This window comes from Nanorana parkeri, unplaced genomic scaffold (assembly GCF_000935625.1).
Source record: "Nanorana parkeri isolate BGI_ZX_2015 unplaced genomic scaffold, ASM93562v1 scaffold352, whole genome shotgun sequence".
Taxonomy (NCBI): Eukaryota; Metazoa; Chordata; class Amphibia; order Anura; family Dicroglossidae; genus Nanorana; species Nanorana parkeri.
Window position 1 is genome coordinate 161484 of NW_017306620.1, and position 20145 is coordinate 181628.

The 20145-nt window shown below is 42.0% G+C and overlaps 1 protein-coding gene across 1 annotated transcript in view; it reads right to left on the bottom strand.

Moving 5' to 3' along the window:
- Positions 1-20145, bottom strand: part of ANKLE1 (ankyrin repeat and LEM domain containing 1) — a 67710-nt gene that overhangs the window by 37681 nt on the left and 9884 nt on the right. Inside the window, exons 2-8 of the mRNA XM_018558656.1 lie at positions 18980-19132; positions 10532-10637; positions 10338-10446; positions 8845-8893; positions 5914-6110; positions 4078-5280; positions 2662-2836 (exon numbers count right to left, since the gene is read on the bottom strand). Of these exons, the coding sequence (XP_018414158.1) occupies positions 2662-2836; positions 4078-5280; positions 5914-6110; positions 8845-8893; positions 10338-10446; positions 10532-10637; positions 18980-19132 (1992 nt within the window). The remainder of the gene's footprint in view (positions 1-2661; positions 2837-4077; positions 5281-5913; positions 6111-8844; positions 8894-10337; positions 10447-10531; positions 10638-18979; positions 19133-20145) is intronic.

Below are 20145 nucleotides of genomic sequence, written 5' to 3' on the forward strand. Positions count from 1 at the left end.
GTATGTGTTCGCTCACCTCCCGATCTACTGAGCCAACCTGTTACAGTCTCATTGTCACAGGGCGGCTAGAACTATGAGGTGAGTGAAAAGCACTCACCTCATAGTTCTCCTTTAACCCCTTCATGACTGAGCTTGTTTTTAGTTTCTGTTCGTAAATGACTGACACACGTTTGACATTTTTGCTGTGTGAATATACTTTCTTACAAAGTGCACCCACACATATTATATATAGTTTTTTAGAGGACAGATAGACACACATATGTGATATAAATATGTAGCCCTAACGCCTCACTTAGGACAAATAAAAATATACAAAAAAAAGGGAGGAAAAAAACGGTTTAAAAAAAAAAAATTTCAGTTTTGATTTGTAGTATTTTTTACAAAACCAGCACAGCTAAAAAAAAAATGCAATAAATACATTCATTTATTTGTCCTTTATTTTTTTACACTTTTTTTTCTTTACACTTTTCACTAATTTTTTTTAAAACTTGTGAACATTTTTATTTTATTATATCAAGCAGTCATTGTGAATTAATCTCACTATTACTGCTTGATAAATAATTTTTTGGTTATTATTAGGCTGCTTCAAACTTGAGAACAGCCAATAATAAGTTAGTGACACTGATCCTGCAGCAGTTCAGGATTCAGCAACAACGATCAGAAAACTGAAACATTCTTCTTTCAGGAATAGATACATTAAGTATCTATTGCTAAAAGTGAAAGAAAAAAAAAAAAAAACCGATTGAGAGAGATATCTCTAGATCTATACGAGCTGTCAGAATGCCGGCTTTTGCCAGCATGTTTGACCGCTCTGCTTTGACTCTCAGACACCCGATATTAACCCTTTCATTAATGGATGCCTCTATACTGAGGGATACATTAATGAATGGTAACCGCTGATTCTCAGCGGTTACCAGCCCTCTAATGCAGAAAATAACTCGTTTACGTGACGAGTCATTTGGTCCCTTGTGGCGGGACGTACAGTGTACGTCTCCCGTCACGAAGGGGTTAAGACCGTTTTAGAACAATAAAACATTTAACCTATTCATGTTTTCAACCGCGATCGTGTGGGACCGTCCAGGCAGTATTGCGGCAGGAAACCTGCAATCTGATTGGCGCGAATTGAGTGCAATTAGAAAATAATGGCACTGCCAACGCGATCGGTGGTGGTGTGCGATTCCGTGACCGCCCAGCGATCCGCTCGGTTTCATGCACGATGACCGGGCGGTCACGGATTGCACTCCACCGCCGATCGCGCTACCACTGCCATTATTTTCTAATGGCACCCCAGTCGTGCCAGGCTGATTGCGTGGTTTCCCGCCGCAATACTGCCCTGCCCGTGCAGTTCCACACAATCGTGGTTGAAAACACTGCGCGTTTATTCGCATGCAGGTGATGGGGCAGCGGGGCTGGTTTTCATTTTTTTTCCATTTTTATTTACTTAGTAAATTCCATTTATATTATTTTTACTTTGCCTTTTTTAATGTTTATTTAGTTATTTTTTAACAATTTTTTTTTCACTTAACTTTATTGCTATCTCACAGGGGATAACAAACCACTGTGCAATAGCATTTGGAGGAGACAGGTACTCGTTATTGACCCAGTCACCTCCAACACAGGAGTTCTAGCTCAGCACTGTGCTAGAGCTCCTGTGACAAGAACGAGCAGCGGCCAGGAACACAGGCTGAGGGAGGTGACAGAGTCTGTCACAGCTCCACGTGTTCTGCTCTGTCATTGCTCCACGCCCCCTGCTGCTCTGTCGCAGCTCAAAGTGCCCCCGGCTCTCAGCGCTCCACGCCCCCCCAGCGCCGTCACCGCTCCACGGCCCCTGCTTTCACTTGCCCGGAACTACATTTCCCGGGCGTCAGGCGATACGCAAGCATCGGCTTTATGTACTTGTGAAAATGCCTTGCATCGGTCCCGATACTGATGCTAGCATCGGTATAGGGACATCCCTAGTTTAAACCTTTCTCTACTTTATCAACAGATTAAACTATAAGGAAATTTTTAACTTGTAAGTTTCAACCGATCTAAACAATTGTTCCAATTCGAGGTAAAAGGAGGCAAGCTAAAATCACCTTCTACTTATACTCCTGGGAACACGCGTCGCATGCACATTTTTTGCCACGCATCAGCCCATTTAATCAATGGGCTGCTGCATGTGCGGCAAAGTAGCTGCTGAAGCATTTTCAGCTGTGAGCATCCCAGGTTTTGTTTTTCCCATGCTTGTGCGCATTTGACACTTGTCCACATGCAGGCAAAACATACATTTTACCTGCCATGTTTTGGGTCCCATTAACAAGTAACGGCACCGTACGCGTGTTGGACGTCCATGCAATACAAATGTGTGAACAGGGACTAAAGGGCTCTGTACACAACAGACATATCTTTAACAGATGCATCATCCCACCTAATGCTACCATTAAAAATATGTTTGCAAGCTTCATTAAAATTCAGTGGTACATTAGGCGGTCAATGCATTTGAACAAGTGACAGCACAACACATAAGTATACAGAACAATGCAAAAAAAAAAAAACTGTGTTCTTTTGCTAAATCTGCATTGTGCTGTTCCCTGCATAATAGCCTATCTTTAGTCATCAATGTTAATCTAGGCATAACTTGAATAGTTTCAACAAAACTGAAGAACTACTAATCTTTACCTGGGATCCAGCAGCAAGTAGTTAAAGCTAGATTTAAGGACACCTTCTCTCCACTTTCTTGTCTTGTCTGGTTGGTCAAACTCTCGAGAAAGAGTAGCCTCATCATTGTTACAGTCTGGGATGTCATATGTGCGCAGGGCTAAAGACAGCTCTGGGCTATAATCAAAGGACAGACCTAATACAGAATAATATTTTGAGTGTAATAATGCAGAAAGAAAATGCTAAAATTATAATAAGCTGAATTTTTTTTTTTTTTTTAAAAACCTTTACCCTCTAGCATTAATCAAAAATCCCTACTAATTAAATCACATAATTAGTAGCGATGCATCGATACTGATACTAGTACTCTTACTCGCCCAAATGCTCCGATACCTACCCAGATACCAGAACTTAGGGAGGGAGATTTCCTCTGACCGGCAGTGTCGCAAAGGAACATGGAGCCGGTTTCCCGGCCAATCTGGAAGCCAGGCGGCGGGTAATGACTCGCCACCCGGCTTCCCGATTGGCCCGGGAACCATTCCATGCTCTTTGACCCGCTCAATGCTGATTGTCTGGGAAGACTGCTTCCTGCCCAATCGGCAACGAACCAGCTTCCCAGTCAATCAGAAAGCCAGAAGGTGGGTCATTACCCACTGTCTGGCTTCCTGATTGGCCAGGAAGCCCGCTCCATGCAGTTTTAGTTTCCCAGCCAATCAGCATCAAGCCGGCCAAACATCATGGAGCCGGCTTCCTGGGAAAAACAAGAAGCCGGGCGGAGGCTAATGACACACTGCCTGGCTTCCTGAATGCCCGGGAAGCCGGCTCCATGCTAGCAGTACCGGTATCGGCGAGTACCGAAATATAAATATCCCTACTAATAAAGTTATTATTTAAAAAGTAGGAACAGACCTGACTTGCACTGTTTATTAGTGCAGTCATCTGTGCTGGAAAAATCAGCAACTTTTAGGGGCCTTAATTAAAAGGGTATCTAAACACCCCCCCCCACGATCTGAATACATGTGACCACTAAATGTCTAAATGGTTACGAAATTAAAATGTAATGTGCAAGTGATAACACAGCGCTAAAGGTGGATTCCGTAAGAAAGTAGGTGTAAAATATAAAATTAATATATTGCCTTGTTCTGAAGGTATATATATATATATATATCCACTGAACTGGGGGACTAGTTACCTCCTCAAGGTGTATATATGTGTATATACATTATAAGTGAATAATGTCCCAATGAAAAAATATCAAAAACAACTATGTATAAATCAAGTGATAACAAAGTGTCTAAACCTCATTTGTGTTGATAAATCTGAGCATAAACTTCTACGTGGATACAATGCAACACAATGTGAAAAAAATGTTAACAATAAAATTATCTCATAAGTGAATGGTAAAGAAGTGACAAATAAATTAAAATGTAGCCTCACCTCCTGGGCCACTTGCGGATTGTTCCTTTAAACATTTGTCTAATAGCAAGATGCGGACCTTTCTGGTCTTGCTGTTAACTGGTCCAGGCTCCTCCCCTAGTCCTCTTAGACGTCTGGCTATTTCATCGTTGGACAGTCTGTAGAGTTCCACTGCTACCCGACTAGGAGTGCATGCTGGCGAGTCCTTGTTTATTTTTTCTTTGCAGCTGCTATAGTTTCTCCAGTCATATATAATGGTATCATCTGAAGTGTCTGAGATGTTGCTAGAAGACAGATTAGTACATGGTGTATGTCTTTCAATAAGGGCATGCCCCTTTTCATTGTCCATATACAGATACTCTACTGGTTCAATATGAGTTGCATTCACTGGACGACCACCTGGTGATAAATGCACTTCCTCTATAACAGGGTCAGGTATGGTAGTCAGCTTTATCTGAGTTTCATCAGCTTTCGGTACACAAGAAAGTCTACTGAAGCTGTAACGTGGAACCTTAGTAGAATTTCCAGCTGTGTCTTCAATTATTGTACTGTGAAGAAATGAACCAGTCCGCGAAGCTGCAGACAAAGCTTCCCCTAGTTTGTTAGAGTCCAATGCTTCATATTTATGGTAAGCTTCTCCACTGCTTTCAGTGTCTCCATCTTCTGTAAGCCACACACTTTCAGATACCCTGCTTTCAATATATGGGTCTCCAGAGGTTTTTTGTAACTGCACACTAGATTTGACCTCTGCTTCAGAAGATAAGTCATCCGTAAGGAAATTGCTGATCCTGACAGTTGTTTCAGGCTCAGAAACATTTTCCTTGGCATCCTTAGGTCTTTGAACTAAGCAGATATTATTCTGCGCTACACAAGTCTCTAAAGTGGCATCACTCTGACACACCAAGTTGTTTTGGCTAAAGTTCCTTCTGTCCATAGCCAATGGCACTGGAGACCTTGACTTGCCATCTGGGCTCCTCAGTCTCCTACCTCTTTGAGGCATTTCCAAAGACTCATCAAAAAGGGATGAATTGCTGTGACGAGATTTGGAAGACAGAAGTCTGCTTCTTGTGCGTTCGGTAAAGAAGCATGGACTCTTTCCCTCACTCAGGATGGAAGATACAGGATGAATAACCTTAGTTGCCAACATCATTTTCTTTAAAACACACAGCTCAGCATCTAATTCTCCATTAATATCACAACCAGCTGATTCTACAATCAGTGTGCCTGCAGATGTATTTAAGCATGTTGATCTTAAGTCTTTAAAGTTCTGGCCAATTGGTGGATTTATTTCACTACTAATAGAAGCAGTGCTAGAACAAGAGGACTCACCTCTGGGCCCTGAACAACCAGGCAAAGAGTGGCTACCCTGCTTTCCCAAGGCTAATCCAGAGCTCTTCGATGAAAGCATTAAGTTTCTTAACCGAGTTCCTAAATCTGGATTGCAACTTTCATGAGCATTAGTGTTACCTGCAGGTAAAGTGGGAGATTGGGAAGTGCACAGTTTCTCTGTAGTTATGGATGTTTTGCTTTTATGACCATCTGACAACATTTTTCGACTTGATAAAACATGGGGTTTGCAATTTACCCTCTGGGCATTAATGCTGGTTAATTCTTCATTATCCATGTCTTGTTCCCTTTTTTGTAAAGTGTTAATAGCTTCTGGCACTGAATCCACTACATTCAACACACTACATACATTTGAATCTGTTCTTGTATCTACATTTCCACTATTTGGACTGCACACTTGATTGCTATTTGAATCTAGCAATGACTTGCAATTGACATCAAAAACTAAGCCTGCCTTTTCACTACCGGCAGAGTTCTCCGTAAAACTTGTAAAACCATAGCTAAAACAACTTGTATATTCGCTGCTCGAGTTAATTTCCTGGCCTACTAAGCCTTCACCTTCAATCATATCATCAGTTCTTGGTAGGACCAAAGTCTCTTCCATGTCATTGTCACTATGACCCCTGCTGTAAGTGTAAACATGATCTGGGGACGTCACATCTAACCCTTCACATCTTTCCAACATAAACTGTGATTCTGTTAATTTGCTTGAATTGTTCAAAAATGAATTAGCATGGGTGTTCCCAATTCTATTAGATGCCAAATTAGCCTGAGAGATGGAATTTAAACTTGAAATTATTTCTTTTGCTTGGTTTCTGGAGTTATTACTTTCTCCACAGTTTAGATCTACATGTGCTTTGTCGGACTCAATTTTTGCAGAATAGTTTCTAATAGCAGTATCTGGATACAAGTGACTAGAATAGTCTTTGCTGCAATGCCAATTTTGTAAAGTCAAAATAACATTTTCAGATTCTGAATTACATGCCCTTAAATCACTTATATTATTGGTCATTTTGTCATTCAGCTGCATCTCCGAACTTTCTAAACCAGCAAATTTGTGTTCATATTTTCCAGATCTATTCTTTGAACCAACGCTTGGCAGTTCTATTTGACTTGCTAATACGGCATCATTGGCACCTTTTCCAGTGGTTCCATCTTTGGGGGCAGATATGAAAGGAGAGATTTTGGTGCTGCTACATGGAGACACTTCATAAGTTGACTCAAGGAAAAGGGTAATACTACTTATTTCAGGGATTTCATTAGGTTCACATGAGTTATTCTTGTAACAATCTGTGGGGGGAAAAAAAAAACTACTGTAATACGGCTTGCATATCATTACATTTGATTGATAAATGCAAATAATTACTTGATAACTTTTCATTGAAAAACTTGAAATGAGTTTCTTTGCATAAAGTTATACTAGTGATAACTCCTTAATTGCTTGAAAGATTTAAGTACCATGTCTCTGCAGGTTAGGCCTAGTGGTAAGGTGGGAAAGTAAATAGTCCAAGAGCATAGTAAGTCAATGAGTTACAATCATGCTCTTAAGTCTTTGTGACTTTTTAAATTTAAACCACATCTTTAACTGCTTACCACCCACGATCTGTAAATAATAGGCTGTAGACCCTAAGTTTGCTACATACACCCCCAAATGTATTTTTATGTTTTCTTAAAATAAAACGTGTTCCTATTTAACCCCTTTTTTATCCTTGGTTGACACTAAATAGCGCTCCACCTCTTTTCCCCTTAGCTATTATTTTTCTACTGATTTTTTTTTTATATTTTCAACCATTAATACTTCATTTTCCATATTTGTTTTGTTCATTTTCTTTAGTGTTGCATCAAAAAAAAAAGGTTCTGGTCCATAAAGGGGTACACAGGTGCAAGGGCTGATGTGGTTAACATTCCCCTGCATGGTGCACTATACTAAAGAACATTAATCAATGTCTAAAATAGACTGACACAGACAGCTTTAGTCCAGTCTGAGTGGTTCCTGATCATGTGTTTACTCATTGTGATCACATAAAGGCTGAAGGATAGGTCACGCAAAAAAAAAAAAAAATCATATAGAATATAAATCAATATAATAATTGTCAGGGTATTTCTATATAAAATTACAAAAACTGATGAACTATGACTTGTACAGAAACTAAATCAAACTTTCCTGTGCAACGTAATACAAGGGGCCAGAAGTCTGTGCTGGACAGATAAGTTAATCAACCAAAATAGCCTATTGTGTACAAATTAAGTAATTAACAAACAATACAGAAGAGACCCTTTAGGAACCAGCTTTTGTACAACCAAACTGATTCAAAGAGGTAAAACATTGCAAATTAAGTCTAAGGCTTAGATAATCATAAAACCACAATTGACAATACTGAAAGAAACTTAACTTCAAGGTCAATAATTACAAGTGTTTAATCAAGAAATACAAAGGCTAAGGATATCACGACTACAAATGAAAAATTAACAAAAAAACCCTTACAAACTCCAAGACAGTTAATCCACCCGATTGTTCCAAGAATGAGATTACCTATGATCATTGTCTGAGGTTGAGTAAGTTATCAAACACATCCGAGATTTATTCAACTGAATGCAGACGATATGAGTGAAATAACCAAATCAACTACCATGTCTGAATCGATTAATTGGAAGAAAGTAAATAGTGGTTGGGGAGTCGCCAATACGAACAATGCTTCCCAACCATATAAAATACCATGGAAAGAAAGAAAAAGAAAAAAACGGAGAAAGAGAGCTCTGTAGAAAACTTCCTGGATGTAACATAAGGACTGTCACTCATTGACCATCGCGAAGACTTAACCCTTGCTGCCTAAAACGAGCCATCATCTCATCCAATAAGACTCTGAAAATTTTTCTTTTGAAGGATTGGTGAGATATTGATTATATATGAAGAATTAACTTTCTTCACTCCAAAATCATAGCGGTTACATTTATTATTAGTGTTTTTTTTGTTTACAATTCTAATTAACAGTGTGCAGGACGAATTCTTCTGATAGTTTTTCATATCTTTCTCTATTTTATTCCTGAGATTGTATTGTGTATGGTTAAATTGGGTACAAATGTGTATGCAACTAGTTTGCTATTGTTAGTATACTAGCCTGTTTGCTTGTTGTCTCTATTAGACTAGTAAACCTAGTATCTTCAGAAACTGTTAGGATCACAAGGGAATTTTTACTTTTGAGATACGTCTCTTTCTTTCCTTTCACACAGTGTATGGCCATCTTTATAGTCATATTAACTGATCATACTGATGCCCCTAGACACAGAGCTTTAATGACCTCTGGGCACAAAAGGGTAAAAGGAAATTTATAAAAATGAAAAAAAAAAAAATTATATATATATATATGGGCTGCTATTGCTGGCAACCTTCAAAAAGTAATAGTTAGGCTGTTTCTTGTTTCAATGCATTGGGTCACTAACCGAGAACAAGCAAGCAAATTAAAGCCAGAGGGAAGATCGGACTTCTGATCTGCATATTCATTGCTTAGAAGGTCAAGAATATTTTGTAGATTTAGTCTAGTGCTGTGTGAATCAACAGTAACTGGTAACTAAGATCATCCTTGTTCTAATTTATTTAGAGAGATCCTGTTGCCAGGCAATCTCAACAAAAATCTTATCTTTCCATACAGTATAGTCATATGTGCATTAAACTTATTTTGTACATGTTACTTCCCCTTAAAAGCCTCTCGGCTCCATCTTGGATGTGTTATCAGCTGCCCCAGCAGATTCAGCCGTCACTCAAGTTGCATTCTATAGTAGTCCCATTCACTCCTCCTTCACTGGCTACAGAACAGTTTAAAGGAGGTGATGAGAGGGGCAGAAGAGCTGGGCCAGCACAGTGCGTTATTAAACACTGCCAGAAGAGGAAAGGGCTTTGACAGTCAAAAAGGTAGGGGGCTGTACTGGGATACTGACTCTTCCTGGAGTACTCACATTTTCTAGCAAGTACAACGACCTGTTGCAAGTGTATAAAATAAATCATTTATGCAAAGGAAAAAAAAAAAATCACTGCAAGTAAGCATGTAAAATACCTTTCTCTGTTTTTTATACACAATATTAGATACATAATAGTGGCAGCTTGCCTTTACCACTCTCAAGGTGCATTTTAAAACTGAGCAGTCCTACATTTGATTATCCCAACATAGTTTCAAAATGGTCTGGCCTCAGTGGCTATAGCAGGTCAAGCTGGGTGTCTGTGCTGGAACAGCCAGTTTTCAGTAACTGCCAAGGTCCTGCAAAAGGCCTGGTTGCTGAATTGATCAGCTTCCAGGCTTTCAATCAATGCAACAGAGTGCTCTGTAGCACAATATAAGACAATGCCTTTCTTTGTGGTTAAAATGGAAATTGCATGATATCTTAAATGTCAACAGCATTTCCTGAGAACTCTAACCATTTCTGAGCCAGCCTCCTTTAGAAAGAATTGGATTACTATTAGACATCCTCTATTGCTACAGATGTGTATGAGATGAGGTCCCTCTCCTGGTGAAAAATGGTATTCAGTAAAAAAAACACCATTAAATAATAGCTGCAGTAAAAACAAAATGATAGTGTTACAGCAATAAATTTAGACCTCTGTACAAAAAAACTTTTCTATACACATCTTTTCCAGTTGTTTTGCCCTTGTTATGATATGGTTGATGGTATGACACTATGGTTTTATGTGTGCACTGTTATGCTGACATACCTTTACCAGCTATGTTTTACTATAAGATTCCTTTAGATTAGGATATCGTCTTGATATAGAATCCAGACAGAAAGTTGCCATTATTTTAGCTTTAAAATATGCTCCTTTATTCCTCAAAAAAGAAAAATATACATAATCTTTATCAAATACCTAGAAGCAGCTTGAGCTTTGCACTGGACCAAGTAACAAGAAAAAAAAAAAAGTCAGTTAACACAATTCAACAATTTACCACGCATTTGGTCAAGACCGATATCTTCATTTCTCTCATATTCCTGAAGAGCAACAACACATCTCCTGTTCTTTTCCATTAATGCTAAATCAAGTGCCGTATTCCCATCCTATGACAAGAAACAGAAGAGTTGTCAATACAAAGAAAGGACCTTAAAAATTAATGGGAATTCTTTTTGAGATGTAGTGTCACACCTGATCTTGAATACTGGGGTCACCACCTTTCCGAAGCAAGAATATCAGTGCCTTACAACAGCCCCAGGATGCAGCTACATGTACTGGAGTAAGTTCCTCTATTGATCTGAAACAGAAGAATAGTCTGAGAAAATCTGTAGATCACCATGGTAGAAAAATAAAGCACTTTAAACTTATTTGTGTTTTCTTACATCTTCATAACTCAGTTGGACAAATAAAAAGGAACATGGGCATAGAATATAAAAGCTAATTTAAGAATACATAGATGGAGGGGGATATGGCTAGGATGTAAGCCGGAGTGGAAATGTCTCCAGGAGCTCTTGGTATCATGTGAAATATAGCCGCTTAGATCATCCATACATCATTTTTCATATTCTGCCTATCGCACCCACTGCCATGCCTCTCCATAGAAGAAACAATGCAAAAAAAGCCTACAAAGGCCTTGCAACCTTTGCAAAGGCAGACCAAGTGTTCTGCCTCTGCACCAACATTGGAAGCAACATTGCAGACAGACCATGAGGGTGGCGATCTCTCTCTCTCTCTCTCTCTCCGATCATGGGACAACGGCCAATATCAATCATATCCTCAGGGCCATAGTGGGTTGCAGGGCGACACTAATGCCAAAGATTGATCACCTGGTCACCGAGTGTACCCTGATCCGCAATGATCTAGATTGACGGTGTTTATCTGAGCCCGAACCCTGCATTTCAGAATTAAAAGATACCTCAACTTCCCATACTGCACACCTGATAGTGCTCCAACAGAACGGTAAAAAATCTCTCCACTAGATCTGCTAAAAAAAGTCAATGCCACAACAATGAGAGCGAGCCATCGGCTAACTTGATGCAGAGGGTCTCCGGCTTGCACTCTTTGGAGAACAACACTTTAAGCCTTAGTGGCGGGAGATGTACACTGTACGTCCCCACCACTAAGTGCCCAAATAACTGATCACATACACTGTATGTGATCAGCAATTTGGGGCTCTGTAATGCTGGCAACTGCTGAGAGTCAGTGGTTACCATTCATTAATGGATGCCTCAGGGTGTCTGACAGCGAGAGGAGAGCAGCATTTACTGCTCTTGCTGTCACTCTTTGACAGCTTGTATAGACCGGGATTAGGAAATTAGTAACAATAGCAGTTTTTAAAGAAGCAGGGGGCATTGAAAGGCTAAGGCATGGCACCACACCCCTGATTGATTGAATAACAAAATTGGAACAGCTTGGGGCTTTCGAGGTGCTAAAAACTAAACAGTTTATATATAAAAAGTCAGTCAGTGTTGTGAGATTTAGCTGCAAATGGTAGTGCATTAAGGACGCAAACACTCGCAAACATTCTTTTTAGGGCTTCCTGCCCACTTTTATGTAAAAGTTCACACAAGTTTTTAAAAACAGGGGTTTCTCCAACATAAGAACGTAACTTTAGCTTTGTCTTTAAGCAAAATAACGTTTTTCAAAGTCTCACCGACATCAGGTTATTACTTTAACCATCTCCCAAACAGGCTGCATCCAACAGACTTGCCACACAGGCTGGTTCCAGGATGGAGTCCTCCTGACTCCTGGACAGTAGGGCTGCAACAACAACACCTCCCTTGTCTTCCAGCTGGAAGCCTGTACCTGAACCAGCATCCTTTTCATAAGGTCTGTGCACAAGTGCACCATCATTCGGTGGTGGTCACCATTAAAGCCCGTACCACGGAATGGAGATTTCATCCCTCCCAGTTCTCTTAGAAATCTCCCAGTTCCAGGATCCCAGTTATAATTTAGAAAACCCAGAAAGAATTGTAAAGCCAGCTCTTTCCAGGTAAAAGTACTCCCGTCCTGGAACTGCTCAGCCCCTCTGGCTTAAAGTCCTGAGTGACCATTTTGCCACTCTGCAGAGTGGCATTGCCACGCACTGCAATACCATGCATTCAAAATACTGCCACAGTACATATTAAAATATATTTATAAAAACAGAAAATGTCATGTGTCCATTTTGTTACAACTAGTACAATACAGTAATTACACACGCAATTGATTGCATAAATATGACAGCTGATATACTTATTAGTACAGACTATGCGTTTCGCGGTATTGCTTCAAGAGTCCTGAAAATTCATAATATGGACAGTTACACAGTGTACAATTCAACAGCATGTATGTAAGTTAGCCATTTTACACAGATAATTCAACTAACTTATTTCACATACCCAACAGCTCATAGCTATATAATCATCCGACACCCGCAAATAACGGGAGCGGAGGAATAGGAGAGGAGGGGTAGTAAAAGCAAAAGGCCAGACAGGAGAACTGTAAATGTTGCATACAGCGTTCCAGATGGGGGCCTTCCAGGGAGATCAAGAACCCACTTAGTATCTATATGTAAATGAATAATAAGCTCAAGGAAACTGACCTAGTAGCATTTAAAGTACTTTAGTTGACGAAAATGCTGCATATACAAACTTAGTTACAGGAAAAACAAACATAAACAAGACATACATACAGGCTGCTACAAACAAACAATCACATGCACCCACTACACTATCCTTCTAGTACATGTAATGGTTTCTAAGACAAAATACTAAAATAGTACTTAGCTTCAAGCTGCAGATTCCGTAATGAACAGTACTTCATGGCAATTATGCGTTCGCAGAAAAATGGCTGCTCGTTGCAGTTTCTGTGACAGAAGCTGCAGTGACTGCTGAGACAGGTGGCGCTGTGATTACAGCGCCACGGTCTCAGTGATCACACAGAGCAGACGAAGAACGGATGTTCTTCGTCTGCTCTAGGGGCTCTATGGTGATCTGAATAGATCACTCGTATTAAACGAGCAGCGGCATCCATTGTACATTTAGCTCTGCTTTAGCAGGGCTAAATGTACAAAAAATTCAGAGTTAGACTTACCGCTAACTCTCTTTCCTATAGTCTTCCAGAACAGCTTACGAGAGATAGGCTCCGCCCCTTTTAGCAGGAAACACGTCACCCCTAGTTGTTTTAAAAGGCCCGCCTCTCTCCTAGCTCCTCAGTTATATCGAGAACCGTAGGAAGACCCTGTAACGACAGGAACCAAAAGCACAACAGGATATCACATTGAAATCACATTTCACCACCACTTACATAATCAAGGGCGGGAATCCAGCTGTTCTGGACTATAGGAAAGAGAGTTACCGGTAAGTCTAACTCTGAATTTCCCCTTCGTCTTCCAGAACAGCTTACGAGAGGATAAACAGGAACTTACTCACTTAGGGCGGGACTGCGGCTTGGAGCACCTTTCTCCCAAACTCCTGCTCTGCTGCCACATTCAAATCCAGTCGGTAATGTCGGACAAAGGTGGAAAAACTCGACTAGGTTGCGGCTCCGGAGTGGCACCAGCTCTCTCTGCCCACGAGGTGGCCAATCCCCGGGTAGAATGTGAACAACCATGAACACCGCTTTCAACTTTATCGCAAGAGCAGACAGAGGTTCAAAAGGGGGAATCATCAGACCCTGTAGGACCAGTGACAAATCCCACTTGGGAATGGAACAACTTGTAATTGGCCTAATTCGTTTGAGAGCTTTAAAGAACCTACTCACCAGTGGATCATTAGCAAGGGAGTACTGAAAATACACGCTCAGGGCAGAGACTTGGACTTTCAAGGTGCTGATAGCCAAGCCCCGTCAGCCCCTTCTTGAAGGAAATCCAGCACAGATGGAATATTTGCATCCCTGTTATGTCTCCACTTCCAGGAGCAGAAAGTTTTCCACACCTTACCATAAATTTTCCTCGTAACTAACTTACGGCTGGATAATAAGGTGCCAATCACCCTGGAAGACAGACCCTTGTTTTTTAGAATCACCTCCTCAGATAGAAGGCATGGGAGGGACAGCCTGTCCACTGCTGGATGCATGACCGGCCCCTGTGACAACAAGCCCTGGCTGATCGGAAGTGGCCAAGGCGGTTGGTCCATCAAGGACAACACCGTCGTAAACCACGCTCTCCTGGGCCAAAAAGGTGCTATGAGTATCAAGTCTGTCTGTTCTAGAAAGAATTTCTGTAGAACCCTCGGAATTAAATGAATGGGTGGGTGGGAATGCATAGCACAGACGATAACCCCATGGATGCGAAAGGGCGTCCACTGCCACTGCGTTGTCCGCTGCATTCAGGGAAAAAAAGTGGCCTAATTTTGCATTGTCCCGTGCAGCAAACAGATCAACCTGTGGTAAACCCCACTTCTGAGCCAAGAGGTCAAAGACCTCCTGATCCAAGCCCCATTCGTCCTGGAGAACTTGAAACCGACTCAGATAGTCAGCCAGAGTATTCTGCGTTCCCTTTAGGTGCACTGCCGAAAGGGAACCCAGATTCACGATCCCTGATGAGAGGATGCAGCGACGCTATACTCCTCTGGCTCCCTCTGACAGACCTCTCCTGACCCAGACCCTGTGACGGAAGCCCGGGCACCAAACCCTGTGTTGCAGCTGGTCTCAAATCTGCTATCAGGGATCTAAAAGAGGAAAAGGTAGAGACTAGTTCTTCCCTAACAGTGGACAACAAGCCACCGCATGTTGAGGCAGATTTTTCTCTGCACACCCCTTCAATGCATTTTTGACAGAGCGGTTTGTTCCAATCAGTTCCCAACTTCATGGAGCAAAGAGCGCATTTCCTTTTTGGGACAGCCTTGCCCTTAGAAACCTGGACCTGCAACACAGAACAGCAAAAGAAGCAGAATTAACTCACTGCTAACCGCATGTAAAAAAGTCATAGTGCCCCCTCAACACCCTAAGCCCAACACTAAGGAGCCCCAGGTGGAGGAAAATAGCTACAGTCAGAACTACAGGGAGGGAATACATGGAAGTAACCACTTACCTGAGCAGATGCAGGTGCCTGAAGGACCTGCATCCATCTGTGCAGTTTGCAGAAGAGGAACCAGATCCATCCTGGAGAAGACGAGTACTCCCACCGGCGATCTCTCACAGAAAAGCCTGTGAACACGCCTCGTGCACCAGCCAGGCCCATCCCCCTTCCTCTGCGCCGGAAATGAGGCCTGGAACGCAAGGCCGCGGTGTCTGGAAGTGCGTCACCCGCACCGGAAGTGACCTAGTCGGCCATCCGATCCGGCCGTGGAGAACCTCCCGGAATCCCCGGACCTGCGGCCCCTGACTGCTGAGCCACTCGGTCCCAGGATTCAGCCAACGCAGGATCCGGTGCTGGCACTCCCCGGGCACTGAAGAGGACGAAGGATCCGGTGGGGAATCCCCACAGAGGAGCTCACCGGCGGCCCACTAAAGGTACTTCTGACCCTTACAAGGGTATCACTGAGAGGGAACACAGGGAACCTTTCCCACATCCCCCCACCGTTCCGGTGACATGTCTCCCCCTGACGGAGGAAACACAAAAAAACTGAGGAGCTAGGAGAGAGGCGGGCCTTTTAAAACAACTAGGGGTGACGTGTTTCCTGCTCAAATGGGTGGAGCCTATCTCTCGTAAGCTGTTCTGGAAGACGAAGGGGAAACTAGGGATTCGCTCCATAAGATGCACACACATTTTCACATATATATTAGTTTTGGCACCTCGAAAGCCCCAAGCTGTTCCAATATTTTATAATTCGGGATTAGGAAATGCCGATGTATACAGGTTTTTTTTCTAAAGTTTCATCGACAGAAACATTTACCTACATGGTTTCTTTTGCTGAAACAAACGGTGTAGACTTCTGATCATTCTAAGAGCAATCAGAAGCCCTTAGGTCTAGTTCACACCAACCTCATAATCAGGCTGGAACGCATTGCACTCTATGACACCACAGTCACGCCCTCCAGCCGCAATGCGATTGGCCGCACTGGAACACGTGGCACATTAGTGCTTGCATTCTGGTCCGGTGCAGTCAGAAAAAATAGTGCGCGCACTACTTTTACTAACTGCAACAGACTGGAAAGCAGGCACTGATGTGCCACGCGTTTCTGTGCAGCCAATCGCATTGTGGCCGGAGGGCACGGCTGAGGTGCCATTGAGTTCAATGGACCGCCACGCCCCAAAACAAAGTGAGCCGGCCAGAATGCGATCAAGTGCGTTACGGCCACAATCGGGCCGGAACGCACTGAGGATGGTGTGAACTAGCCCTGAGTGACATCCGATTCTGAAATTCTGCAGGATCAGCATGTAAGGTTCAGTGCCACCAAGGTTATTATTGGCTGTTCCTAAGTTCGGAGCAACCCAATAACCAAAAAATAAATTAAATTATTAAGAAGCCATAGTGAGATTCTTACAGAATGACTGCTTGATATCATTAAATAAATACTATAAAAGTGTAAAATATGCTTTAAAAAAAAAAAAAAAAAAATTTTTTATCCACTTGCTGACCGGGGTGTTCAACCCCCTTCCTGTCCAGGCCATTGTCATACAATGCTGTACTGAATTTTATACCATTTTTTGGGGACAGATAGAGCTTTCTTTTGGTGGTATTTAATCACCACTGGGGTATTTATTTTTTACTATATAATGAAACAACTACAGAAAACTTTGAAATTTTTTTTCCCCCTACGTTATGTTATGAAACATTTATTATTACGAACATTATTGGTAAAATATAAAAGATGAGGTCACGTCGGTTAAATAGTCATCAATTTAACATTAATGAAAGGACCCTGTGCGCTTGTTTTTCAAAAATTATGTTATAAAACATTTATTACTACCCAATTTTTTGGTAAAATATAAAATACAGGGTCACGTCGGGTAAATAGACACCAAACATGTCAAGCTTTAAAATTGCCTGCGTCCGCGAAATCGCAAAAAACTACCATGCCTAAAATTGCCCATAGGCGACGCTTTACCGCTCATCAGTTGAGTGTCATCAGTGATTGATGGCCCTAGATATATTGCTCACACTCCTGCGTTTGCGGCGATATGTAACGTGGGGTGTAATCGTTTTTGCATGCAAGCGCACCCTATGCATATTTACGTTTATAAGTGTGTGCACGTGGTGGTGCAGGCCTTAAAACTTTTTTGGTGTTTTTTTTTTTTTTAATATGAGGCTTTAATTATTTTTATTTTTTTTAAACTTAACTTGATTGCCATAACATAAGGGGCTAAAAGCCCCCTATGGGATAGCAAATATACAATGACAGGTCCTCTTTACCCCAAATGTCACCTTAGGACACCCAAAGAAGCTGATTAAGCTGATGAAGCAGACACAATCAACTGCCCTCTGAAAACTGCATTACCCCACATTCAGGGGAATATTAATACTTTGCCAAGCATTCTTGCTGATGGCTGTGTGGAGAACTAAAAAAAAAAAAAATCAGGTAATTGATGCAGGCAGGTATTGCCAAGGCTATTTCTCAGAGTGAGGTAGTAGGATTAGAAAAGGCTCCAACCGGTTCAAGTGATCTGGGACAGCAAGAAATTCAGAGTTAGGACTTACCGGTAACTCTATTTCCATTAGTCTTCCAGGACAGCATCACGAGATGGAATCTCCTCATCTTAACCCCTCAAACATGTTGCTGGCTAGAATGGGCAACTGCCACATCTACAAGCAGCATACATATTTTTTTCAGCATTGGCCATTTAAACTGTATGTGCGGTTCAAACTCTATATATAGCAAAGATTCCCCACACATGCATATTGTCCACAGTTATGAAGTGTATTTGTATTACTGCCTGCGTGGCAAGGCGGCACTGGAACTGCTGATACACCCCAGCAGGAGCAATGAAGGCACGTTGTACACTGTTAACCAGCTCCCGGCTGGCCGTTGGATGTAACAGGCTGTGTATATTCGGGCTGTTAGCCTCGACCACTCGTGTGTGCCTACCGGCGAGCGGGAAACAATCAAAATGTAAAACCAGGCAGCGATGCCGGTTTACAAACAAGCAATCCGCCGGCTACAGAGCTGGCAGATCGCTTGTATGGGGTGCCGATCGGAGCTTGTATTGGGCGCCGGTCCCGGGCTCCACTGTGCCCTCTCTGACAGGGGATCAGAGGGAGATCAGTACACGATCTCCCTCCTGTCCCCTCTCCGGTGTCAGAATGCGGAAGTGATGTATATTACATCACTTCCGCATTCTTGTGTCACTCTCCAGCTTCAGAAGCTGGAGAGAAGCTGATGAAGCAGCTTCTTTGGGGGTCCCTAGGTGACATTAGATTATGATGTCTCCATAAAGACGACCTGTCACATATGTTTGCTATCACATAAGGGCGTCTCTTAGCCCCCCATGTCATAACTTTATTGTTAAGAACATTGAACTTTATCGTTAAAGAACATTGAAAGAAAACAGGCGTGCATTTGCACCTGAATTTAAAGTAACATGCTACATATGAAAATGGTTAAGTTTCAATATACTTTAAGAATCTCCGGCTAGAAGTGAAGAAATCACATAATTTAGAATTAGTTGGCATGGTGTGAAATACCAAGAGACTACTGTAGAAAATAAAAAGGTGCCTACTAAACGGTGCCTGACACACTGTGCCAAGTAGCATCATAGTTAAATGTTTTTCATACCGGACATTGGGATCTCCATCTTGTTGCAAAATCATTCTCAGACATCTAAGAGCACTTTCACTTTCCTTCCCTGAAGCTAGATGAATGGCTGCAATCCCATCAGGCAAGATTAGGTTTGGATCAGCACCACAGTTGAGAAGATTTTCAACTTCCCTGGGGGTAAATAAAACACACAATGATAATGCACTCCATTCTGGGGTGGCAATATGCCGATATACAATATCTATAAAACAAAAATCACATTTTCCTATTTTTTTATAAAAACAGTTTGTGATCTAGCTGTATACTGCTGGAAACACTGCACCTATGTCAAAGGCATTGTATGGAGTTAAAATCTAACTAATAATACAGGAAATCAAGGGGGTGTTGTGGTTTAAATCATCCAGAAGAATTGCAGGGGCCACATGCATCATACACAGATCAAAAGTAAAAAAAAAAAAAAAATCCTCCGAAGCCTGAAAACACCTGCCAAAGCCTTAACAAATGCCACAAGATCGATGAAAGCCTGTGTAATCCAATATGCAATAAATTACTGTGAGAAAGAAAAGTGATGGTTGGCAACAGTTAGAAGCAGGAAGGGGCAAGTCAACTAGGGCTGCAACCAATTAATCGATTAGTTGGTTGGATCCCCTAGCTCTCTCCTCCATGCTGGGAGGAGGGTACAGCAAGCAGTGGGCGGGTGCAATAGCCAGCCTGCTATTGCAGTCAGGCCCGGATTCCCCACAAGGCCACCGCGGCCCGGCCTCGGGGCGGCAGGGCGCAGAGAGGCGGCAGCGGTGTCCCTGTGGGGAAGTTGCCCTCTCTACATTCAGTCCTATTAAAAAAATAAGAAGAAATAAAAAAAGTGATAAAAAAAAAGTTTACAAAAATTAAGAAACAGTAAAAATAATTGACACTAACCCCACCGCCCTGCCATCTGGTTGCCATTCTCCATTGATGGGAAGGGAGGGGGCGCATCACAGGACCTGGCCTTGGGGCGGCAGGTAGAGTAAATCCGGCCCTGATTCCAGTTTGAAATTGCCAATATCACCTGGCTATTGCACTGGCCCACTAACTGCTGTATTTACATTCAGCTGCCGTCTGCAGAATCTTGCCACTGGCAGCTGTCATTCATTGGCTGAAGCTATTCAAGCGCCATGTGCTTACAATACAATTACTAAAAAAAA